Raw genomic sequence first — 21341 nt, forward strand, 5'->3', positions numbered from 1 at the left:
GCCATATGGATTCTTTTGTCTAGTCAGCAAACACAAAGTGTAAATTAAACAAAGCTGTTAAGGTGCTGGTTGCACACACAAACCAGCCCGGGAAAGTTTCTTTGCCGATCATGTGGCCCGAGTATTAAAGCTGAGTCATGCTTTCGAGGTCAGAAAACACCCAAATCGTCCATTTCGATTGCCGTTTATGTGCATGGGTATTGATTTGCTGAACAAAACCTAATTTCGTTTCATTTAAGCTGCAGTTTCAGGCATGGTCTGTGAAGTGGGACAGATCGCTGCATGTCAGGAAGAAATAATTCTCGTTTTTTTAAGGCCGAGTGATTTACTGGGATCTGTAATGGACTTTACAGGATTGAGGGAATGCAGTTTTGTGTGAAAAAACTGTAAGTGAAAAGCAAGACTGTTAGAGTGAACTCTTGTGATGTCTCTGTGCACATTTCACAAGCTGTGGTGTGTAAAGGGATAAAACAGAGCCAACGTTGAGTTTTCTCAGACCTGCACTTTGTTCTCGTTTACTAATGTTGCGAGTGGTGATCTTGAGTAACATCTGACCACGAAACTGTTACAAAGTATCATTGCGGCTTTTACCCAGTTTTGCATAGACGTCTGTAATGACCAGTCGGCTGTCTCCTGAGCGTAGGGTTAAACATCAGCATGGGCTGTGTTTGTAGTAGACACTCATTAAAGTCCAAATGTAAGTCCTGAGTGCACTTGAATTAGAAGCCAGGATGGTTATTCAGACCCTTATTTAGATCTCCTCAGTCTCCTCACCGAGAAGGTTATTCGTCATGTCCAATAAATCAATTCTCAGTTCATAAAGAGGTGAAATTCTCACGTTGTTTGACTTCATACTGCTGTTTATATCCTCATTAATAACTGATGCATATTTACTTGGATTGTGCTATTATTCTTTAATATTATCATTTCAATTTTTTTTTTTATTTATTTGGAGACTGTAATCTTGTGCATGGGACACATTTTACCAAAGGAGCAATATTTTTTTACTTAAAATTTTTTTTTTTTTTTTAAGCCAAATGTGATTCTTTCTGAACTGTGACCACAAAAGTATGTAATTGTATAGGATGTCTTTGGATACCGTAGCATGAAATTTTCCCTTCACTTGAACTACAAGACCCAAACCTGTTCCAGCATGCGCACAAAGCCAGTTTCATGAAGGTATGATTTACATGGGTTGGACCGAAAGATCTGGTGGTATAGAGCTCTGACCTCAACCCTATTGAACACCTTTAGGATGAACATCACCTCACCTACATCAGTACCTGGCATTACGAACACCTGAATAAGCACAAATCTTCCCAAGCCCACTCCAAAATCCAGAAGACTGGAGGTTATTATATGAGCAAACAGGGACTCAATGTGGAATGGGATGTTTTAAAAAGCACATACTAGCTTTTGTTTATATATCGTGTTTGCTAACAAATGTTAATTAATATATTCACGACACCATATAATAATTTTACCCCAATTCACTTCAAATTTTTTTTATTTCACATACTTGGCATGTGTTTAGTCTACAGAGGTGTGTTTGCAGTTCCTCTGCTATGTGTAACCAGATAAACTCCCCATTTTGTTCACACGTGGTAAACATGCTTGGAAGATAACTTGAGGACAGTCACGATGAGTCATGTTTGTTTAGTGAATAGTAAATAAGACTGGAGCTTGTGTGTGAAATTAGAATTTTATATCCTTCAGGCCAATTAGATGGAGAACTTATTACTTTCCAAATGTGTGCCAAGGAGAAATTGTCACTTATAAAAACAAATATATATATAAAAAGGAGATGTATTTGTATATTTTATTTCCAAATTCCTTTAGAGCAGTTTCTACACCTGCTGGAAGAAAAGGTTTTAAACTGCAATCATCATTAATGCTGTGTGATATGACTATATAATATTGGTTTTGTGACACTTGATTATTGTGATACTGTCACATATATCATTAACATGTGTGTATGTTTAATAGTATTAAATACCAAAAATAATTTGATACCTTCATGCTAAATCTTATAAAAAATATGCATTTTTTCCAGTTTTAAAACTTTTGTCACTTTAATTAAGTTTTAATTTAAAAAACAAATTATTTTTATATTTATATTAGAAATCTACTGTATTTGCTGGTAAATTGCTGGTAAACTCCTCATTAGAAGCATTATTAATGTAGCCATGCTCAAGAAAAGTCAAAACAGTCTTAAATGGTCTACATATAGTTCCTTTTTTTTCTATTTTAAAAGTTCAGCGTCTTTCATTAGCTCGTTCCTCTCCAAAATACCACAGTGTGCCCAGTTATTATTGGTCTGTCTAACACAGTCGAAAAGACGCCCATATGGTGCCCCTCGAAGGCTTACGGAGTCTCAGTAAAGCCCACAGCTGCTTGTGCACACACCCATGTGGAATGGTGCATGATCTAGAGCTTCTCTTCACCCCATATATTACCATCCTCCTATAATTTTAATGTGGATTTACAATGTCCAGTTTACACATGCATTTTAAACAGACTGCAGAAAGACTTAAAAACACAGATACACTATTTTATATTGTTGGCTGGCATGGAAAGTGGGTTAGTCATGCATTATAAAACTGGTCCATTTATAAAGGAGTCTGGTCAGATCCATTGACTGACAGGCAACCAATACCGAGAACCACAATACAGTGTGACAATATACTCGGCATCTCTTATTATTGGTGACTTTCATTTAGGACTGTAGGCCTCTCCATCATGGTTATACATAAACATCACACACAGGCAGTCAGAGATGTTATCATTAATAATATCTTGCGTGCAGTGGTGTAAAAAGTTTATTTTTTCGAAAGAGAATCCAGTTTTTGCACTTTGGAACAAGATGTCAAAGCTGTAGGTTTTAGAAGCTTGATTTGGGGGAGCATGCTGTTTTAGGAAAATTGGGAAAATATGCATTCCTTATGGAATGAATGTAAGAATCAGCTCCTAGTTCCAGTAGATATTTGTATATGAAAATCGTTCTGAGAAGTGACCCTACAGACTTAATCTTAGTGTTTAGTCAACGCTACATTCAGGAGCAGTAACTGTTTAGTATTTTATATATATGTGCCATAACAGTCTCTTTTAATTAGCTCACAGTGTTCACAGGAACCCTGTAATCTCAACATGGAGGAGAAAAATATATATATAAAAGATCTTTTCCACCCAATGAGAGAATATCCTGTTTGTCTGTGTGAAGTCCAGACCACCGGACTGGATGGTTATGGCATCGCTGCAGTGCACAAAGAAGTTCAAGAAACTCAACCATCTCTAGTCAAGAACCTGTTAGTTTAACCTGATCATCACTCACTTGGCGATGCTCTGAAATGTTTGATTGATTTCATGCTTCTACAAAATGTTCATCACCGAAATATAATTAGTAAGTTTTTGATTTGTGGAAATCCTCCGACCCTGTTTCAACAAGTACCAATTTGTACATAGAGGCTTAGAACTTATAATCAAATAAAAATGTTAATAAGATTATTTCACAGAAAGATTCACAAATTAGTTTTTTTTTGTTTATTTAGGGGACATTTAGTTAACAGTTGAAGTTTCTGTAAATTAGGAGAAAAAAAGAAGAGGCTGCCGAGTCGTTTTTGTTTAAGCCAGTTTAAAACTTTAGTTTCTTCTGTGACTTTAAGAAGTGGACTCACTTTTGTGCTTCAGAATGGCTTATTTTCCCTGTATTCCAACTTCAACACATCCCAATAGCATCGCACTACCACCACCATGTTGATTGTTTTTAGTTGTTTTAGATTTTAGATTGTTTTTAGTTGTTTTAGGTTTAGATTGTTTTAAGTGTTTTGCTGTTTGAAGCATTTAACAGACGCAGGTCTTTTCCAAAAATTCACAGCTTGATCTCTGTACATTTGTGCCACTCGGTAGCCTCTGAATCTTAACAAATCTTCCACAGATCATGTTGCTCGTTGCACACTAGACTATTCATAGAACGCTCTTAGGCTCGCTCCAAGCGGATCTATTTATGGACTTGTGTTCAAGCATTTAAAAGCATTAAGTGGTGCACCAAAACACTTTGTTGTCTCTGTGTGTGTGTGTGTGTGTGTGTGTGTGTGTGTGTGTGTGTGTGTGTTGTCTTGTTTATTGGCTTGTCATGGATATAATTAGATGACGTGATACAATCCCAGGGTTGCGATGCAGCGTTCCCGTAAGGAGTCCACTCAAAAGAGGAGAGTGGTTCAAGCGAAGCATCGTAATGCCTTGACATTTCCCTCTCTCTTTGTGTGTGGGATCTGAGATTACCTGTTTGGTCGACTGTGTGGTCGTGTGCTGGGACTGGAATACTGAGTGTTTTTCAGTGGGTTCAGCACAGGACAATTTCAAGGTCACTGCATCTGTAAGGCTGTGAGATAAGTGAGCACATTGAGTAAAACAGTGACACGTTAATGAAGATGATCCTGGATTGGGTCATGTGGTGTGATGTGACTTGACAGAAGTATTTTGTTGTACAGTGTGCATGCATTGTACACTACTTTTGTGGAATAGTAGGGAAAATTGTGTAGGGAATAGGGGTTTAACGGATCATAAAATTCACAGTCCGGTTTGTAAAATAATATTTTATAATATTTGATACAAATAAAATGGATTCAATCAAATTAATGCAATACACTATATTATATTAGTAAATTAATTAAAATTGAAATAAATGAAAAAAACTTTAATTAAATAGTTTACATTTGTTAGACCCCATTTGGGTAATACAGATATTAATATTAATATTACATTTTCTAAAGATATGATCTACTTAATTGTTAAAATTTTTTCCAGCATACTTTTAACAAATATCTTCATTCCTTCCATCGTGGACATAAAACGCTAAAGAATCCATAAGGCCAGCATTAGTTGCTAGCCACTTCCTGGTTAGCGGCTAATGCTAGCGCTATAGATTCTTTAGCGTTTTCATGCATGACCAAAACAAACGTTATTTCCGGTGTGTAGCCACAGTGACACTGTGCTAACTCTAGTTTCTTTTTTATACCATTGGCATTGTTGTGTATATTTTCAAGTTTATTATTATTATTAATAATAATAATAATAATAATAATAATATTAATGCACTCAAAATACTGTGGATACTAAACAAACTTTTGGTCCGCCACTTAATACGTTCCTGAGGAAACACCGATTTTTTTTTATATGTTCCGCATGTAAAATATAATAATGATAATTTTATCCAATAAGGACTTTAACATTCCAGAGTGTGTGTGAGGAAGTGCGTTCTGTGCTTAGCCACGTCAACACAAATTACGGAGATGCTGCACAGCCTTCAGGCAAAACCTGCTCTGATTAAGCGCTCCTCATTAACCCATCCTCTTCAACACCTACTTTCACTCACTCCATCTCTTTCTCTTTCTTGTCTTTTTCTGTTTCTCTTCTAAATGTTTGTTCCATTTGTTGTCTCTTCTTTGCTCTCTTTCTCTCTGTACCTCTTTCTATCTGTCTGTCAGTCTGTTTCTGCCTTTGTTTCATGTGTCTCTTTGTCTCACTCAGAGCCCCTATCTCCCTCTCTACCTTTTTTTGACTTCTCTCTTACTTTTGTACCTGTTCCTGAATCTCTCTCAGTTCAGTCCCCCCTCTCTCTCTCTTTCTCTCTCTCTCAGGTGAATAAATAGTAAGTAGGCTGCCTATAGCAGATCTGGGCCAAAAGAAGCAGTACACAGCTAGTGGACAGTGAACCTCCACTGACCTGCTGAAAAGCAAAGTTGCAATAAAAAATATGCAAGGAAAGAGAGAGAGAGAGAGAGAGAGAGAGAGAGAATTGTGTAGGGGAGAACAGAAAGGAGCTGCTCCTTTACACAGTGATATATTGACCTGTCTGAGCAGCCTTCTGTCTGTCCCTCACAACTAATTGTTATTATAATAATGTTCTGTGCAGAGGAGAGATAAATAACTGCAAGGTGGAATTATTGTGCTTTCAGTTAAAAAATATACAAAACGTCGACATAATATTAATTATTGCACGCTTTAATTATAATTTTGCATTTGTGTTAATGCATGTGCTGTAATATTTGAATACAGTTGAATGTGAAACCATTTAAGTCAATACAGTTGGATCAAAAATTTAATTGTCAAGTTTATTTCTATAGCGCTTTTCACAACAGACATTGTCTCAAAGCAGCTTTACAGAAATCAACAGTGAAGGTGAATGGTGTTTATCCCTGATGAGCAGCCGTGGTGTCTGTGACAAGGAAAAACTCCCTTAGATGTTATGAGGAAGAAACCTTGAGAGGAACCAGTCTTAAAAGGGGAACCCATCCTCATTTGGGTGACATCAAGAGTGTGATTATAGCCTTTAAAACAATACAGAACAGTGGAGAGTGAGAACTAACATGAGTACTGGAGTGTGTGATTATAAGTAATGTTCTTTCTACAGTCTTATACAGTCTTTATGGTTATAAAACTACTGAGCAACTCATAAAATAGCTCAACATTTGTGATCATCACAGATCCCACAGATCACAGAAGAAATTGTGTACGTTACATTTGAAGCGTATGAACTTTATAACTAAATTTGAGTGCAAAACATTGTTCAAATGAAACCCATCATAAGAATCGATTAGTTTTTCCCAAAAGGATAGAGGATAGGTTTGCATACGTCATGTGTTTGGAGTGTAAAGAAACGCGATCGCTGGCCGACTGACCGACCGATTCGCACACCTGGGATTTTTTCCCGTATTAGATTACACAAAGTGCACGAAAATCTGATCAAATCTCAGCCAAAATCTGATTTTCCTTTTTGGATCTATGAGATTATTTTGTCGAGGTAAACAAAGCCGGTGTAGTCGGAATCGTGTGTCCTGACTCTTCTGTTTGGTGTTTTCAGACTGCAGCCATTAAAAGAAAGGTACACCACAAAGGTGGCGAGAGGAAAGGGGCAGAGGTAGAGGAGGAGAAAACCTCGGATGAAGGTTTCATGGGGATGACGCCACTGCTGCAGGCCCACCACGCTATGGAAAAGATGGAGGAGTTTGTCCATAAGGTCAGTCTACACACACACACACACACACACACACAAACACAGGGTGGGCTAATTATTTATTCATTATCCGGCCCAGTGAGAATGTTAAAGCTTCAGGGTTTTGCCCAGTCATGTGTTTCAGTTGCTCGTAAACTAAACTGATGAAGCAGTAGCTAAAGGCACATTGTGACACAAAGCGAACTAGCGGGGAAAAGGACGACTTTGTGATATCATTATATATTACATATATATTGCACCTTTATAAAGCATCAACATCACGTCATGAATTTATTTACAATTGCTTTACTGGACCATTTCAATCTGTTTTCTCAAATATCAACTGAAAAAAGTTTTCCAAGACTTTTTAAAACATTACGATAAAGCAATGAATGTGACGGATCTGGAACATTTCTCTGTGGACCCTAATCAGGAATTAGTGGACTCTAATCAGGAATCTTTAAATCCTGGTTTCTTAGACTTCTCAAGCACACTCTTCATCAGCAGCAAAGCTTTCGTGCAATTCCAATAGTTTAATCAGTAAATAGGGAGAAAAACAAATTACATTATTTTACAATTATTTTTTAATTAAATCGGACCATAACAGAGGTTTAACATCCTTGTCCATGAACATGCCGTACACATTGTAGTAGCATCTTCATGGTGAAGGGCATAAGGTTTCACACCAAATTAAAACATTTGATGGATGGAGAAAGGAAGAAAGAAAGAAGCACATGTCCTACACATAAGGTGTATATACACACACGGCTGTAGAGAAGTCACATAATTTCACTTATCAAAACAGGCGTTCTCCCTTAAAACACTTCATCTCCACCAAACAGCTGCAGCCGCATTCATGCTCCTTCATCTCACTGTGGAACCGAGAATATCAGCATGGAAACCTTCCAATACTTATTACCCATCTCCTGTCCTCAGGCGACTCGCTTTTCTATCAATAGACACGCAAGTTCAGCAGGGGAAAGACAAACGTCTGCTCAGTGTTAGTTAAAAAGCCTTCCAGTTCAAGTCTCGTTAACAGTCAACCTCCTTTTGCCCTCTTTCTCGCCTCCTCACTTCCCATGTAGTCGAAGCACGGCTGTGTGTGTGAAAAGCCACTCTGACTAAGAGTCTCTCCACTCGCTCTGATCTCTGCTCTCTGAGCAGGATGTAAGGGCCAAGGCTTTGGAGCATCGTGGTGTTTCCGATGAGCCCGAACCTCAGCTGAAATTGCTCACCGCAGGCCTTCAATTACCACATTAATCACTCGGGATGATGTCTGGCATTTGCTCTACAACTTCTGCTCTTTAATGTTTTGGTGATAAATATGAAAAATGAGTCTTGCTTCAATGCAAAAAAAATTATATTAAATAGTCCTCTTATCTTTGTGGAATATACACTCCTGGGTGTGTTCTTTGTTGCGAACACACTTCTGTCCACATTTCACAGGAGTCGGAGATACCGTGGTACACACTGCGCACACACAGTGGAGAAAGGAATGTGTTAGTGTCCTTTCAGAGCGTTGTGAAATGTTTTTCTGTTATTTTCAGTAAAGTGGAAAACTACAGCAAGCAGCTTGAGGACTGTGTGTGTGTGTGTGTTTAAAGAATGAGCAGAGAGTTTGGATTAATCAACTAAACAATGAGTCCACTTCCTCACTGTGATTAATAATATCATTAATGCACTATATTTATCTCACTGTCGCTTTATACTTAGAAAAGATTTTCTCTTTTCCCTTTATTTTTATTCATCTGTTTCTTTTTTTTCTCTATTTCTTTTTTGCTTTATCTTATTTTTTTTTTATCTATTTCTCTGCTCTTTCTTTGACTTTTCTAGTATTCGTCTTCATGGTTTTTATATTGTGTGTTTTAGTCTACTATTTTTGTTTTTCGTTTCTCTGTCTTAAGTTTTTTTTTTTTTGTCCTACTTTTTGCCAATTTTAATTCATTTGTTTAATTTATTTTTTCTTTCTTTTCATTCTTTCCACTTCTTGCATTTATTTGTAAAAAAAATTTTATTCCTCTTTTTGTCTCTCACTGTTTTTGTTAGTTCTAGTATACATTTTTCCTCTTTACTAATTCTTTCTGTTTGTGTTTTTGTTAATTTTTCTTTTTCTTTGTTCATTCTTCTTTAGTTCTAGTCTGTTGTTCTCTTTTTACTATTTCTTTGTCTTGCTTTTTAGCAGTTTCTTTTTTACATGTATTTTTTGCATTTTCGTTTTTTCTTTTTGTCTTTCTTAGTTTTTTTTTTGTTGTTTGCTCTAGTATGTGTTTTTCTTTTTTCCAATTTATTTCTCTTGTAAAAGACCAGTAGGTTTTTCCATTGTTTATATGATGTGTTGCATTCATCTTTTTATTTGGTGAAGATGTGGGAAGGCCGGTGGCGTGTCATCCCTCATGACGTGCTGCCCGACTGGCTGAAAGACAACGACTATCTCCTGCACGGACACAGGCCCCCGATGCCGTCTTTCAGAGCATGCTTCAAGAGCATCTTCAGAATTCACACAGAAACAGGAAACATCTGGACTCACCTTCTTGGTGAGAAAATGAATAACACACACGCGCGCGTTGTCACATGCAGCAGTTTTGATGCTCTGCTGTCTAACACTCCACAGTATAGCTGTTTGCTTACATCTGCACTGACGCCGGACTGCAGATCTACGGCCTGCTCTAATCACTGGTGATTAGCTTAATAGAGCTTGCAGGAGTGCAGTGTTTCTTGGGAGAGAGCCATGTTGTCTGAGGATTTAAAGATTTAGTTACATGCAGAGAATGTCTGTTAAACAGTAGCGCCAGTTTATGGTCCTGGGAATTAGCGATTTCACGCTGACTTTAGCCAGTGGGTCTTTATTTATTTATTTGTTTATTTATTTATTTATTTATTAAAGCCAGATGTTGAAGTAGAATTGTTTCGCACCTCAGGTTTCTGATATCATCATTAACGTGGTTCTTTTAAGCTTTTCTTTTGAAAAATTTAATTATAACAACTATAGATAAAAAGAAAATTGCTTTTAAAACTGAGCTTTTATTTAGTAATTGTTAGTCTGGGATTTAATCAGCTAAGAACATTATATAGACAGAACATTTGGTACACCTGACTTATTCAGCCATATGTGCTGCTTTCTCAAACACGAAGCTGAAGGCACAAAGCACAATTGTCATTGGACTTGGAGGTGTTATAATTCCCCATGGCCACCTCACCTCACCTCACCTCATCTTACCTCACCTTTATCAGTACCTGACAACAATCTACCAACACCCATGTAGCTGAATGATCAGAAAACTCTATAAACACACTCCAAAATCTAGTGGAACATCTTCCAAGAAGAGTGAAGATCATTATTACAGCAGATGGGGACTAATGGGATATTCAGAAAGCACATACCAATCTTATAGTCTGGTGTCCACAAACTTTTGTCCATGTCTTAAAGGTTGGAAAAACTGTTAAGATAACTCTATCGAATCCAGTACCGATACAAAGATATTGCAGATATTAAGGTAGAATTAGGTATCGGTCTTTGCATACTGTGGAATGTGGTTTCATTCAAAGACTACATCAACATAAAACTGATTTTAATTCTTACACCCACAACAAACAAAAAAATATATGTTCTCCATACACACTTCTAATCTTTGCTTCCCTTTCTATTGGCAGGTTGCCTGTTCTTTCTGTGTCTGGGGATTGTGTACATGTTCAGACCAAACATGTCGTTCGTGGCACCGTTTCAGGAGAAGATCGTGATCGGCGCATTCTTCTTGGGAGCCATCCTCTGCCTGTCCTTCTCCTGGCTCTTTCACACAGTCTACTGCCATTCTGAGGGTGTCTCTCGGATATTCTCAAAGTCAGTGAATTTATGGCATTTTTAAAAATGTATTTATTTATTTATTTTTGCGCACACATCAAAAGCAAATGAGGTACAACACAGAAGCAGCGATAATCAATGAGACCATATTGAGCTTCTTGTTCCGTTTCACTGAACTCTCTCAGATTGATCATATGAAGTGGTACTCAGTGGGTGGGTGGGGGGTCTTGGGGGACTATTATTGATTGGCAAGATTTACGCTCGCAGTTCTACGTAGAAGGGATGAAGCGAAGCGAATGCATTCTTGAAGAGCGAGCAGAACAATTCTGGCCCGGAGATATTTAACGAAGGAACATAAAGGGAAATTATAGCAAATTTTTCAACGATGTAAATAATCTCAACAACAGAGCCATCTAGCGCACACGTTTAGAATGCATGCAAGTTTGTACACACCGCATCTTTTACCCATTTGTGTGACCATACACTATTATGAGCCATATGGGATCGCATAGCAATGAACAGGCAGACACTGATGCTAAGGAAGCCCTCAAAATACCAACGTCAGCCCTCAAACCAATAAAAAAAACACTTGAAAGGATGAAACGGAATAAGTGCACCGATAATAAGCTACATCAAATAAACCCAGCTATAAACAAAAGGCAATTCCTCCACTTCCACTTCCGTCATACGCAGACTCGCACGCTCTTTCCTGCTAAAACCAACAAGAACCCCCAACCCTATGAGACCACAGTGAAACAATCATGACCATCAAACACATTAATGGAACACATGAGGGTTTTTTTAGGCACATATTTAGGAATTTTTCAAAATGAATCAACCAAGAAAAAAAAAATACACTGGAATTATTAAAAAATATTAAAATGATGGACTTTTTTGCTGCAGCCAAAACTCTGTGAGCCTCCACTACCACATAATGTCCCATTTTCCCTCCTCTGATCCTGCCATCAAAATTAAACGAATAAATAAACAAAGTTGCACTACAAGTCACAATTACAAACAAATACACACAAATATGCCACTAGGCCTTTTTTTTTTTTTACCCCCTGTAAGAATGGCAGATGTGCCAGATGATATGCAGATGTTAATTACCTACATGGAAGCCCCACCTCTTCTTTCATCTTACTTTAGTAATGTCGTCATGTCTGGCTTGAAGTACTGGCTGAGGCAGGTCTCTGTGTTATTTCCAAATTGTACATGAGCTGTTCTGAGAAAAAAAAAGGCCATTAGTGACTTGTACAGTCATTTTAAAAGGAATGATTAAGTAAAAACAGGGTAAAATATGATGCTTGCTTCTCTGTGACAGACACTGAAGTGTGCAAACCTGTATAGTAAATACCTGCTTTGTGAAAGAGTGTATTGAAAATGTCTCATCTGTGTTGTAGGTTGGACTACTCCGGCATCGCGTTCCTGATCATGGGTAGTTTCGTGCCGTGGCTTTACTACTCCTTCTACTGCTCCCCTCAGCCCTGTGTTGTGTACCTGATCGTGGTGTGCATCCTTGGCCTCGCTGCCATCTTCGTGTCCCAGTGCGATTTTTTCGCCACACCACAGTACCGAGGCGTAAGAGCTGGTAAGCAGCTGCATTACGTCACAGAATAATTGCCACCCTACACAAGTCTCCTTGAGTGATTTACACTAAACAGAGCATCAAACTTGAAAGAACATAAGTTCATGTTATAAGCTTTATTGAGTACTTAAATTCAAATTGGTTGGGTTTTTTTTTCGTTCATGGAATTGACCCATATATATAATATGAAGAATATTATTAAGGTGTGTTGCGTTGAAGGTTTTAATTTCGCCTCTTTTATATTTATTACTTTATATTTTTCTAAAGATTGTCAAACAGAAATGCGTGCCGCATTAATTGCCAGGTTTATTTTGACAGCCCTGATGTCAGACAGAAGCATATTTTAATAAAGAATACGCAGAGATGACTAAAACAATGTTATATAAGGGTGCCAATAATTTTGCCACTTTTCGGAGGAAAAAAAAAAGTTTTCTACACAGGTGATGTCAGGTTGCAAAAAGCAGCTACAGACTGACCTTTAAGAAATAAAAAATAGGAAAAAATAAATAAAGCTGTGTAATAGTAACATCTGTGTGTGTTTTGTGTGGTACAGGTGTATTTGTGGGTCTGGGCCTAAGTGGCGTTGTCCCCTCGTTTCACTTCGTAATCTCCGAGGGCTTCCTCAGGGCCACCACTATCGGTCAGATGGGCTGGCTGTTCCTCATGGCTACCCTTTACATCACCGGAGCCTGCCTTTACGCTGCACGCATCCCTGAGAGATTCTTCCCCGGCAAATGTGACATCTGGGTGAGTGTGTATACCTTTGTAGGAGTGTATAACACGCACACCGATTGTTGGTGTACTGTCAGTTATTGCACTAATGATCATCCTCAGCCGTGTTCACGTGTTTTGTTCCTGTGCTCCCCAGTTCCACTCGCACCAGCTCTTCCACATCTTAGTGGTCGCGGGAGCGTTCGTGCACTTCCACGGCGTGTGTAACCTGCAGGAGTTTCGCTACACAGAGGGAGGCGGCTGTACAGCGGACGGAGCCCTGTGAGGCAGCACTGCACCACCAGGGGGAGACAGACCTCCCCTTTAATTACCACCGTCGCCAGTAACGCCACCTCCTCCTCTCGTACCGGTGTCGCTCCACTACTGAGGGCTGAACAAGATCTTTCTCTTCTTTCTCTCTTTCCTCTCTGCCTCTTCTTCTGCCCTCTTTAATAAAACTAAAAAAAAAAAAATCCACTATGCGATTTCAGTGGAGCTCGAGGGTGGACCAAGTCTGGAATACTGATTTACAGAGTTGTTTTTGAGATCTGTAAACATTTGACTTTGTGCAGTTTGCATATTAACTGGGGATGGACAGGGCGGGGGGGCAGTTGTGAAATTTTGCCTTTTAAAGGTGCAAATGGTTTTAACTGTTAAAGTTATTAATGTAAATAAGATTTCTAAACTGGGTTATATAGATTTTTACAAATGTTAAATAATGATACAAAAAAACCATAGTATTGTTAAATCGAGAGGAAAAGAATGAAATGATGCAAAAAAACGGATGCATCGATTCGGGTCTTGGAGTCAAATCAACTGTGCGCTTTTGAACCAAAAAATAATCAGAGGGTGAAAATCAGAACGCAAATAAAAGACCAGAGAAGGAAAAAAAAAATGTTCTGAATGAGCCGAACGAAGCAATATTCGCCGCTTCACGTGAAAGGGCACAGCCGCAGTTTTTCCTCCGAGGCTTAAACAGTGTACCTTTTCTAGAGCGCTGAGTCAGAAATCCACGAGAAGCCATCAAGAGCGTTGGTTTTTCTGGCAAAGCCATAATTTTGACAGATGCCAGGTTCAACAACTGGCCTTAATATATCGCTTTCAGGCTCCTTATTTTCTCCACACAAGGAATTTCTGCTTCTCTTCTTGGATTATCGCACCTCAGCTCACACATTTGATTAATTTTATTGTTTTTGTTTTTGCATAAAAATGCAGTTTTGTTTCTTTCGCTTGCCTTTTCCAGAGGGCTTATGGGTCAGGTGTTTATAGATCCACGAACGCATCACACTGTGTTTTCATCTACGCAAGAGTATTGGGTTTCGAACCGCTCACGTGATTTCGAAAAGGACACTTTTACGAGATCAGGGGTCGTAACGGAGGCATCGCACAGCCACCGTCCGCATCATTAAAACGCTGCCTTACACATCAGCTTGTGTGGGAAAGTTGTTTTATTTTTTATTTTAAACAAAGTCAACTCGGGGATCAACGTCACTACAGGAGAAAAGCCTGTAACCTGCACACTCCTCCGTCTGTAAAAGACTTTGACAGTGTTGTCAGACGCAAACTGTCGTCCGCTCGTGAGGCCCCGACTTCACCAACGCAAGGCCTTGATTCACTGCATAATTAAAACGATGGATTTTTTTGGAGATTGGTTATCTTTTTTTTCTTTTGGTTCTTCTTTGTAATATTAATTTATTGTTAAGGTGTGAAAGGTGCGTACTATTTCTCATTGAAGCACACACGTTCCGAGTGTCTGCAGTAGAACCTTTATATCTACTGTATTGTTCTAATAAAACGTTTTTCAATTATGACTTTTTTCAATTCTTTCCTTATTAAATCCAATTTCACCTTTTCTTACTAGACATATAGAGATTTAAGCACATTTATGGCAGACACACTTATCCAGATCGACTACAATTTGTCTCGTTTTATACAACGCTCAGGGGCCGTGCTCAGGGGCCCAGGAGTGGGAGCTTGGTGTGGTTGGAATTTGAACTCATGACCTTTCAGATCCAAAGTGCCTTAACCACTAAGCTTCCACCTTCTCTAGATAAATACCTCAACATAAGTAACTCTAAATATTTACATTACTATGCAACCTTTATTGCGCATGTTGGAAAAAAAATCTAATAAAATGCAGAAAGATGCGTTAAAATTAAGTTACACAAACCTGACAGACTTAATTCTGGGTTTTGTCTTTTAAAATGTAGTCCATTTTTTATTGGTGTGTTTATGGGCAGATGTTTGCCAAAACCTCTCTAGGAGATCGGTATCTTTTTGAACATCTCATTCTACATTTAGTCCCCATTTGCTTTTACAATAAGCTCCACTCTCCTGGAAAGATCTCCTAGATTTTGAGGAGATTTGTGCTCATTCAGACACAATGGTGTTAATAAAGTACTGCAGGTACTGATGTAGGTCAGGTGAGCAACGCCTGGGGTGCAGTCAGCATTTATGATGTTCAGTCATGTTCAGATCAGAGCTCTTTAGCAGATTCAAGTGAAGGGAAAAATTTCATGCTTTCAAAAATTGATCGCATTTGGCCCAAAAAGTCTTTGGTGTCCAAGAACTTGTGAACCTGGTATGTCTGTCTGTGTGTGTGTGTGTGTGTGTGTAATTATATATATAAATAACATAACAAATGACAGTACATCAGTGTAATGATATAAAGCTTGTTCCTCTATTCAGAAGAAAACTCAAACGGTTTTATCGTTACATTTACATGTGCGCTTTCTAATATCGTTACATCTTTACTTCTTCGTTTATCAGTACAATATTATACAGTAACTCAAACGTCCTCGTGTTGTTCTGGTTTGTTTTGCGTATTTGTGTTTTGTCACCTGGTGAAGCCGGTGGAAGTTTACAGTATGTATATTATTATGTGGGTAAAATGAAGAAAATGTCCCTGATGAGATCACAGAAAAGGGAAGCAGGAGAACTTAATCTACTTCATCAAGTCGATGTCACACAATGGGGTTGTGAGGCTCATCCTCCTCTTCCTCCTCCTCTTCCTCGGCATCCTGCTGGCCTTTTTTCTACAATAAAGAGTCTCTTTAGAGTAAATTTCTCTTTTATGAAGCGACTGCATTCTTACAGTTAACTTAATTCTTGTGTAAAAAAAAATTTTTTTACCAGTTTGAGGAAATCCATTAGCTTATAAGCGTCCTCTCCGGTGGACATCTCCAGGAAGTCTCGTGGGATTCGGTAAGACAAACACGGGCTGGGCTGGACGGTGACTTCGCTGGTCGTGTAGCGGAAAGCAGGACCGTCCTGTTAACGCGAGACGTGATCGGTTAATTCCACAGCGTCGTTCATTTCCCGACACATCCCGACGCTTATATTCTCACATCTTATTGTTTCTATGGTAACTGATCGAGCGAGGTGGTCTGGTTCTGTTCCGATGCAAATCTCAGTGACTTTACAGCGATAACGACGTTATAAAGTTGGAGTGTGCAAAACCTGGGCCCTTCAGTAAGGCCCTTAACGCTCAACTGCTCAGTTGTATAGGTTACAGCATTTGTCCTTTCAGCTGAGCAGCTGAAAGTTAAGGGCCTTGCACAAGGGCCCAGTAGTGGCAGCCTGGTAGTGCTGGGATTTGAACTCACAAACTTGCTTACTACCACAAATGAGAGCTGTAATGCACTCTGGATTAAACCAAATGTAAACAATTTTTTTTTTTTATAAATATATATTTAGGTTGATAAAACGCTATTATCTTGAGGACATCTAATTCAGTACCTGTAATGAGAGACTGGTTCCAGATGTTAGCTCCTCCCAGGAGAAGAGCAGCGAGTCTGTGACCTCGCCGAAAGGGTTAAAGTCGATGAGCCACACGCGACCCTGTCACACACAGCACATGGTCTTTAAAAACATCCCACCATTAAATACTGCTCATTACAATAACAATAATAATAAAAGGGCCGTGTCTCTCACCATGTTGTCTCTGTACACATCGAAGACGACTGCAGTGAGGAAAGAAAGCACGATTACACGTCATTACCCGCTCAGAACGTTAGCGTTTGTTGCTCGTTTCGCATTTGCGTGTGTGCAGATGTGACTCACAGTCATCGTTGGGGAACCGGTGCTGAACGTGCTCTCTGAAAAACAGCTGGATGGAGGAGGAGATCCCAGCTTCCTGTTTGAAGATGTGCTGGTAATGTTGTGTGTAGTCTCGCTGAGAGATTCCTGTAAGACCACGGCTGGTCATTATACCGTATGATAAACAGAAGATGCTCAAAACTCAGACACTTTACCGACTTCCTGTCTCGATGGAAATGCCATCAGGACCCTGGACAGCGCTGTGCATTTAATTTAATTCAGACGCTAAACCACATATTCATGACGCGGAATTTCTTTACAGACCTGCTCTAAATACGACAATGTGGAACAGTGCATTTGGAAAGAATCCAAGACCCACACTACACACTAAACCAAAATATGCTATGCTTTCATTTTAAATGTTTATAAGAAAATAAGAACGAGTATGAAGTGATGGAATATAATTAAATGACAATAAATCCTCATACCAATCAGCTTGTTCTCTTTCACAAAGCAGCGAAATTCGCCTCCAGGAATGAGCTCGCACCATTTCCTCAAAACAAGCTGGAAAATTAAAGGTCAGAGTATGAGCAAGCTGCTTAATGAATATAGTTAGTGCCGTGTGTGTGTGTGTTGCACCTCATAGTTAATAACCGGATCTGGAGAGTCGTCGCTGCACTGCAGGAACCTGGAAAGAGGACAGAAGGTTCGAGTGTTTAAACACAATGCAGCAAAGCAGATCTGTGTGAGGGAGGTTTGTACTAGCAGCACACTTACGGCTGAGTGAGATCGTGCGTGATGAAGTCCGAGCTTTTAAACAGGAGGAAGATGTCGCTGAGACTCTGACACTGCAATGAGCTATTCAGGGCAATCCAGTTAGCATCCTACATGTGACGAGAAACACGGAGCAGAACGCAATCAGAATTAAAATGTAAAAGCAGTGATGGTTCTCTTGATCTCCATACAGGATCCAGAGCTCAGTCAGAGTGACAATCAGGTTCTTGGTCACCTCTCTTACTAAAGCCCTTCTCCCCCGATTGGTCATTTTGGCCCCTGGAAGAGTCCTGGTTATGTCACAGTTCTTTCATTTGAGACTTGGGAGGCTTGGGAATCTTCAGAGAAGAAGCAATGTTTTGTGTCCTTCATCATTTCTGTGTCTAGCAACAATCCTGTCTCTGAGCTCTGCAGGCAGTTTCTTTGCATCATCAGCTGTAAGGCCTTCTTTAGGAGAGGTGTGTGCCTTCCAAATCATGTCCAATCGATAAACTTTTCCACAGGTAGACTGCAGTATACCTATAAAGGTTTATTGATTGGACATGATTTGGACGAAGCAGGAGTCGAAAACATCTCCCATATGCATGTACAGTTTTCCACTCCTGCTTCTTCTTTACAGTCATAGCAATTCCCGAAGATCTTCCGGCACTGCACCGGATGTAACTACGCTGCCATCGAGTGTATACACTGTACTGTGTGTTTTGCTTTCGAACTCGTCGTATTGTTTTTGTCGTGACGTTATGCAAACACGAGACCGCGTGAGGTTTCTCGCTCACCCTCGGTGCGCTCCAGTTCAGTTTAGGGAAGACGCATCCTCCCAGGGAATTTATTGCTTCCTGAACTTCTGAGTTAAATTCAGGGAATTCTGGAGCCTGGGGAAAATAAAGAGAAATACATGAAACCTCAAGAAGTGAAAACAAACCAGATTATAAAACAATGAGCAAAAATTATAGAACAGAAGCTAAAAATTTGTGCTGTTTTCTATCTACTTTTTGTACACGCCCTAGAAACATAGTCCCAGTTGTAAAAAAAAAAAAATTAAAAAATTAAAAATATTCAAGAAAGCTGCAGGAATGCTCACCGTGACAACCGTAGTTGTCTCATCGTCAGACCACTGAAATCAAGAAAGAGAGAGAGAGTCAAATATTTAACAAAAGTATTGGGACACCTGACTTTTCCAGCCATATGTGGCTCTTCCCCAAACTGTTCACACAAACTTGGAGGCACACAATTGTATTGGACGTCTTTGGATGTGGTAGAATGATGTTTTCCCTTCACATGAACTAGGAGACCCAAACCTGTTCCAGCATGACAATGCCTCTATGCACAAAGCCAGCTCCATAAAGATCTGCTTTACATGGGTTGGACTGGAAGATCTCCTGCTATAGAGCTCTGATCTCAACCCTAATAAAACACCTTCGGCCTCCTCACCTCACCTACATCAGTACCTGACTTTACTAACACCCTTGTGTCTGAATGAGCACAAATCTTCTCAACATCTAATGGAACATCTTCTCAGAAGAATGGAGGGTATTATTAGGAGACTCAATGTTGAATGGGATGCAAACACCAATCTTATGGTCAGGTGTCCACAAACATTTGGTCCATATAATGTATATTGGACATACACTATATTGCCAATAGTTTGTGGACACCTGGTCATAAGTATTGTATGTGCTTTTTGAGGATGGCATTCCACATGTAGTCTCCTATAGCTGTTATAATTCCCTCCACTCTTCTGGGAAGATGTTCCTCTAGATGTTCCACAAGGGTGTAAGTAAAGTAAGTAAAGGTTGTTTTTTTTTCTGCTATTTTGATGCTGCAACTTAAACATTTCCACACCTACACGCCGTCGTCACCCACCTGAATGTCGTCCTCGTCGTCAGAGGCGTTGTTGTTGCTCTGCGGAGGCTGATTGTTGCTGTCGCTGAAAAACACGACCTACAGCTGATTCACGCGGACTCATTCCAAATAAAGCAAAAGGGTTATTAAAGTTTGAGAAACGCTCACCTTCCTGAAACCACTAGTGTCCCGTCGTCCAAAAGGTAATCGATTACATTCTGGGGCAGAGGAAAAATCAAGCTGGAGAACAAAAAAATAAATATTTAACATTTTTAGAAAATGTTATTACATTATTTTTTTATGTTTATCTAAAAGCACATTATTTTTTTATTAGTGGTATAACAACCATTTCATGCACAGCATCAAAATTTACAGATTTTTTTCTGTTTAAGAATGAAAAAGAAATGGCTGTAAATAGAAACAAATCAGTTTAAACCTTATACAGCATTCTTCTACCAATAAACCCAATGTCCCTCCATCTCAATCACTCCTGTCACCTCGTCTCCAAAACGTCCCAACCTGCACGGTCCCTCTAATAAACTCATTTTTAATCCTGTTCTAATCCTAATCTCATTCCTCCCGAAGACAATCACAACATCTTTAACTCTGCCACATCTGCCATCTCCTGTCCGACATCACAGGTGTCACCACCATCTTTTAAACTTTCCCTTTAACTCGATCACAAATCACTCCTGCCATCCTTTTCTTCACTCCTCTAACATAATCTCCATTACTTTGCACAGATCACCCCAGGAATTTAAACTCCTCCACCTTCAATACCTTCACAAATGCACCACTCCACTGCCCTCCCTCTCATATGCACACATCTAATATACAATTATAAACACACCCACATATACATACATACATATATATATATATATATATATATATATTTACACACACACACACACACACACACACATACGTATACACACACACACACACACACATATATATATACGTATATACACATATATATATACGTATATACACACACACACACACACACACACACACACACACACACACATATACGTATACACACACACACATATATATATATATATATATATATATATATATATATACACATACACAGATATATACGTTTATACACACATTGTATACAACACACACACACATTATATATATACACATACACACACATATATATAACCTTAAAAATAAAATACAATAAACCGATAAATATTATAATTTCTATATTATTATCTGCCTTTGCTACACATAATCAGCGCATGCTAACTTAACTAGCTTCTTCCCCCATATCTTTCCTTTCCCACTCACAGAATATAAAAAACTAATAATAGAGATTTACACGCATACTAAAACTCCATATTTACCTTTTAATCGTATGTTTCTTAAATAAAGGATACCAAACTGAGAACTGACAGTTTGCAACTTGCTCCTTCTTCATAATGCCTTAGAGTCAAGATGATTGTGCTGCATTAAATAAATCCGGCTCAACAACCTCTCTAAAACAATCGTTCCTACTAGGTCTTTGGTCTAAAAACAAAAGAAAGAGAACAACTATTCGTGTTATCGTGCATGCGCATAAAATTCCCAATGGTATA

At 38.9% G+C, this 21341-nt stretch overlaps 2 protein-coding genes across 2 annotated transcripts in view; one reads left to right on the forward strand and one right to left on the reverse strand.

Moving 5' to 3' along the window:
- adipor2 (adiponectin receptor 2) overlaps positions 1 to 14900 on the forward strand; it is a 32188-nt gene extending 17288 nt beyond the window's left edge. Inside the window, exons 3-8 of the mRNA XM_046872755.1 lie at positions 6863 to 7018; positions 9357 to 9528; positions 10646 to 10832; positions 12197 to 12384; positions 12935 to 13128; positions 13250 to 14900. Of these exons, the coding sequence (XP_046728711.1) occupies positions 6863 to 7018; positions 9357 to 9528; positions 10646 to 10832; positions 12197 to 12384; positions 12935 to 13128; positions 13250 to 13378 (1026 nt within the window). The 3' untranslated portion in view covers positions 13379 to 14900. The remainder of the gene's footprint in view (positions 1 to 6862; positions 7019 to 9356; positions 9529 to 10645; positions 10833 to 12196; positions 12385 to 12934; positions 13129 to 13249) is intronic.
- An 850-nt stretch (positions 14901 to 15750) lies between these two features.
- On the reverse strand, positions 15751 to 21267 carry cdc123 (cell division cycle 123 homolog (S. cerevisiae)). Its single transcript, XM_046872756.1, has 13 exons — positions 21111 to 21267; positions 19915 to 19986; positions 19768 to 19831; positions 18986 to 19018; positions 18681 to 18776; positions 17908 to 18014; positions 17770 to 17818; positions 17619 to 17694; positions 17155 to 17277; positions 17026 to 17054; positions 16831 to 16932; positions 16225 to 16362; positions 15751 to 16127 (listed from the first exon to the last, which is right to left on the reverse strand). Exons 1-13 carry the CDS (start codon positions 21182 to 21184, stop codon positions 16056 to 16058), a joined length of 1035 nt encoding a protein of 344 aa, XP_046728712.1. The 5' UTR covers positions 21185 to 21267; the 3' UTR covers positions 15751 to 16055.
- Between the last annotated feature and the right edge of the window lie 74 nt (positions 21268 to 21341).

Source organism: Silurus meridionalis, chromosome 18 (assembly GCF_014805685.1).
Source record: "Silurus meridionalis isolate SWU-2019-XX chromosome 18, ASM1480568v1, whole genome shotgun sequence".
Taxonomy (NCBI): Eukaryota; Metazoa; Chordata; class Actinopteri; order Siluriformes; family Siluridae; genus Silurus; species Silurus meridionalis.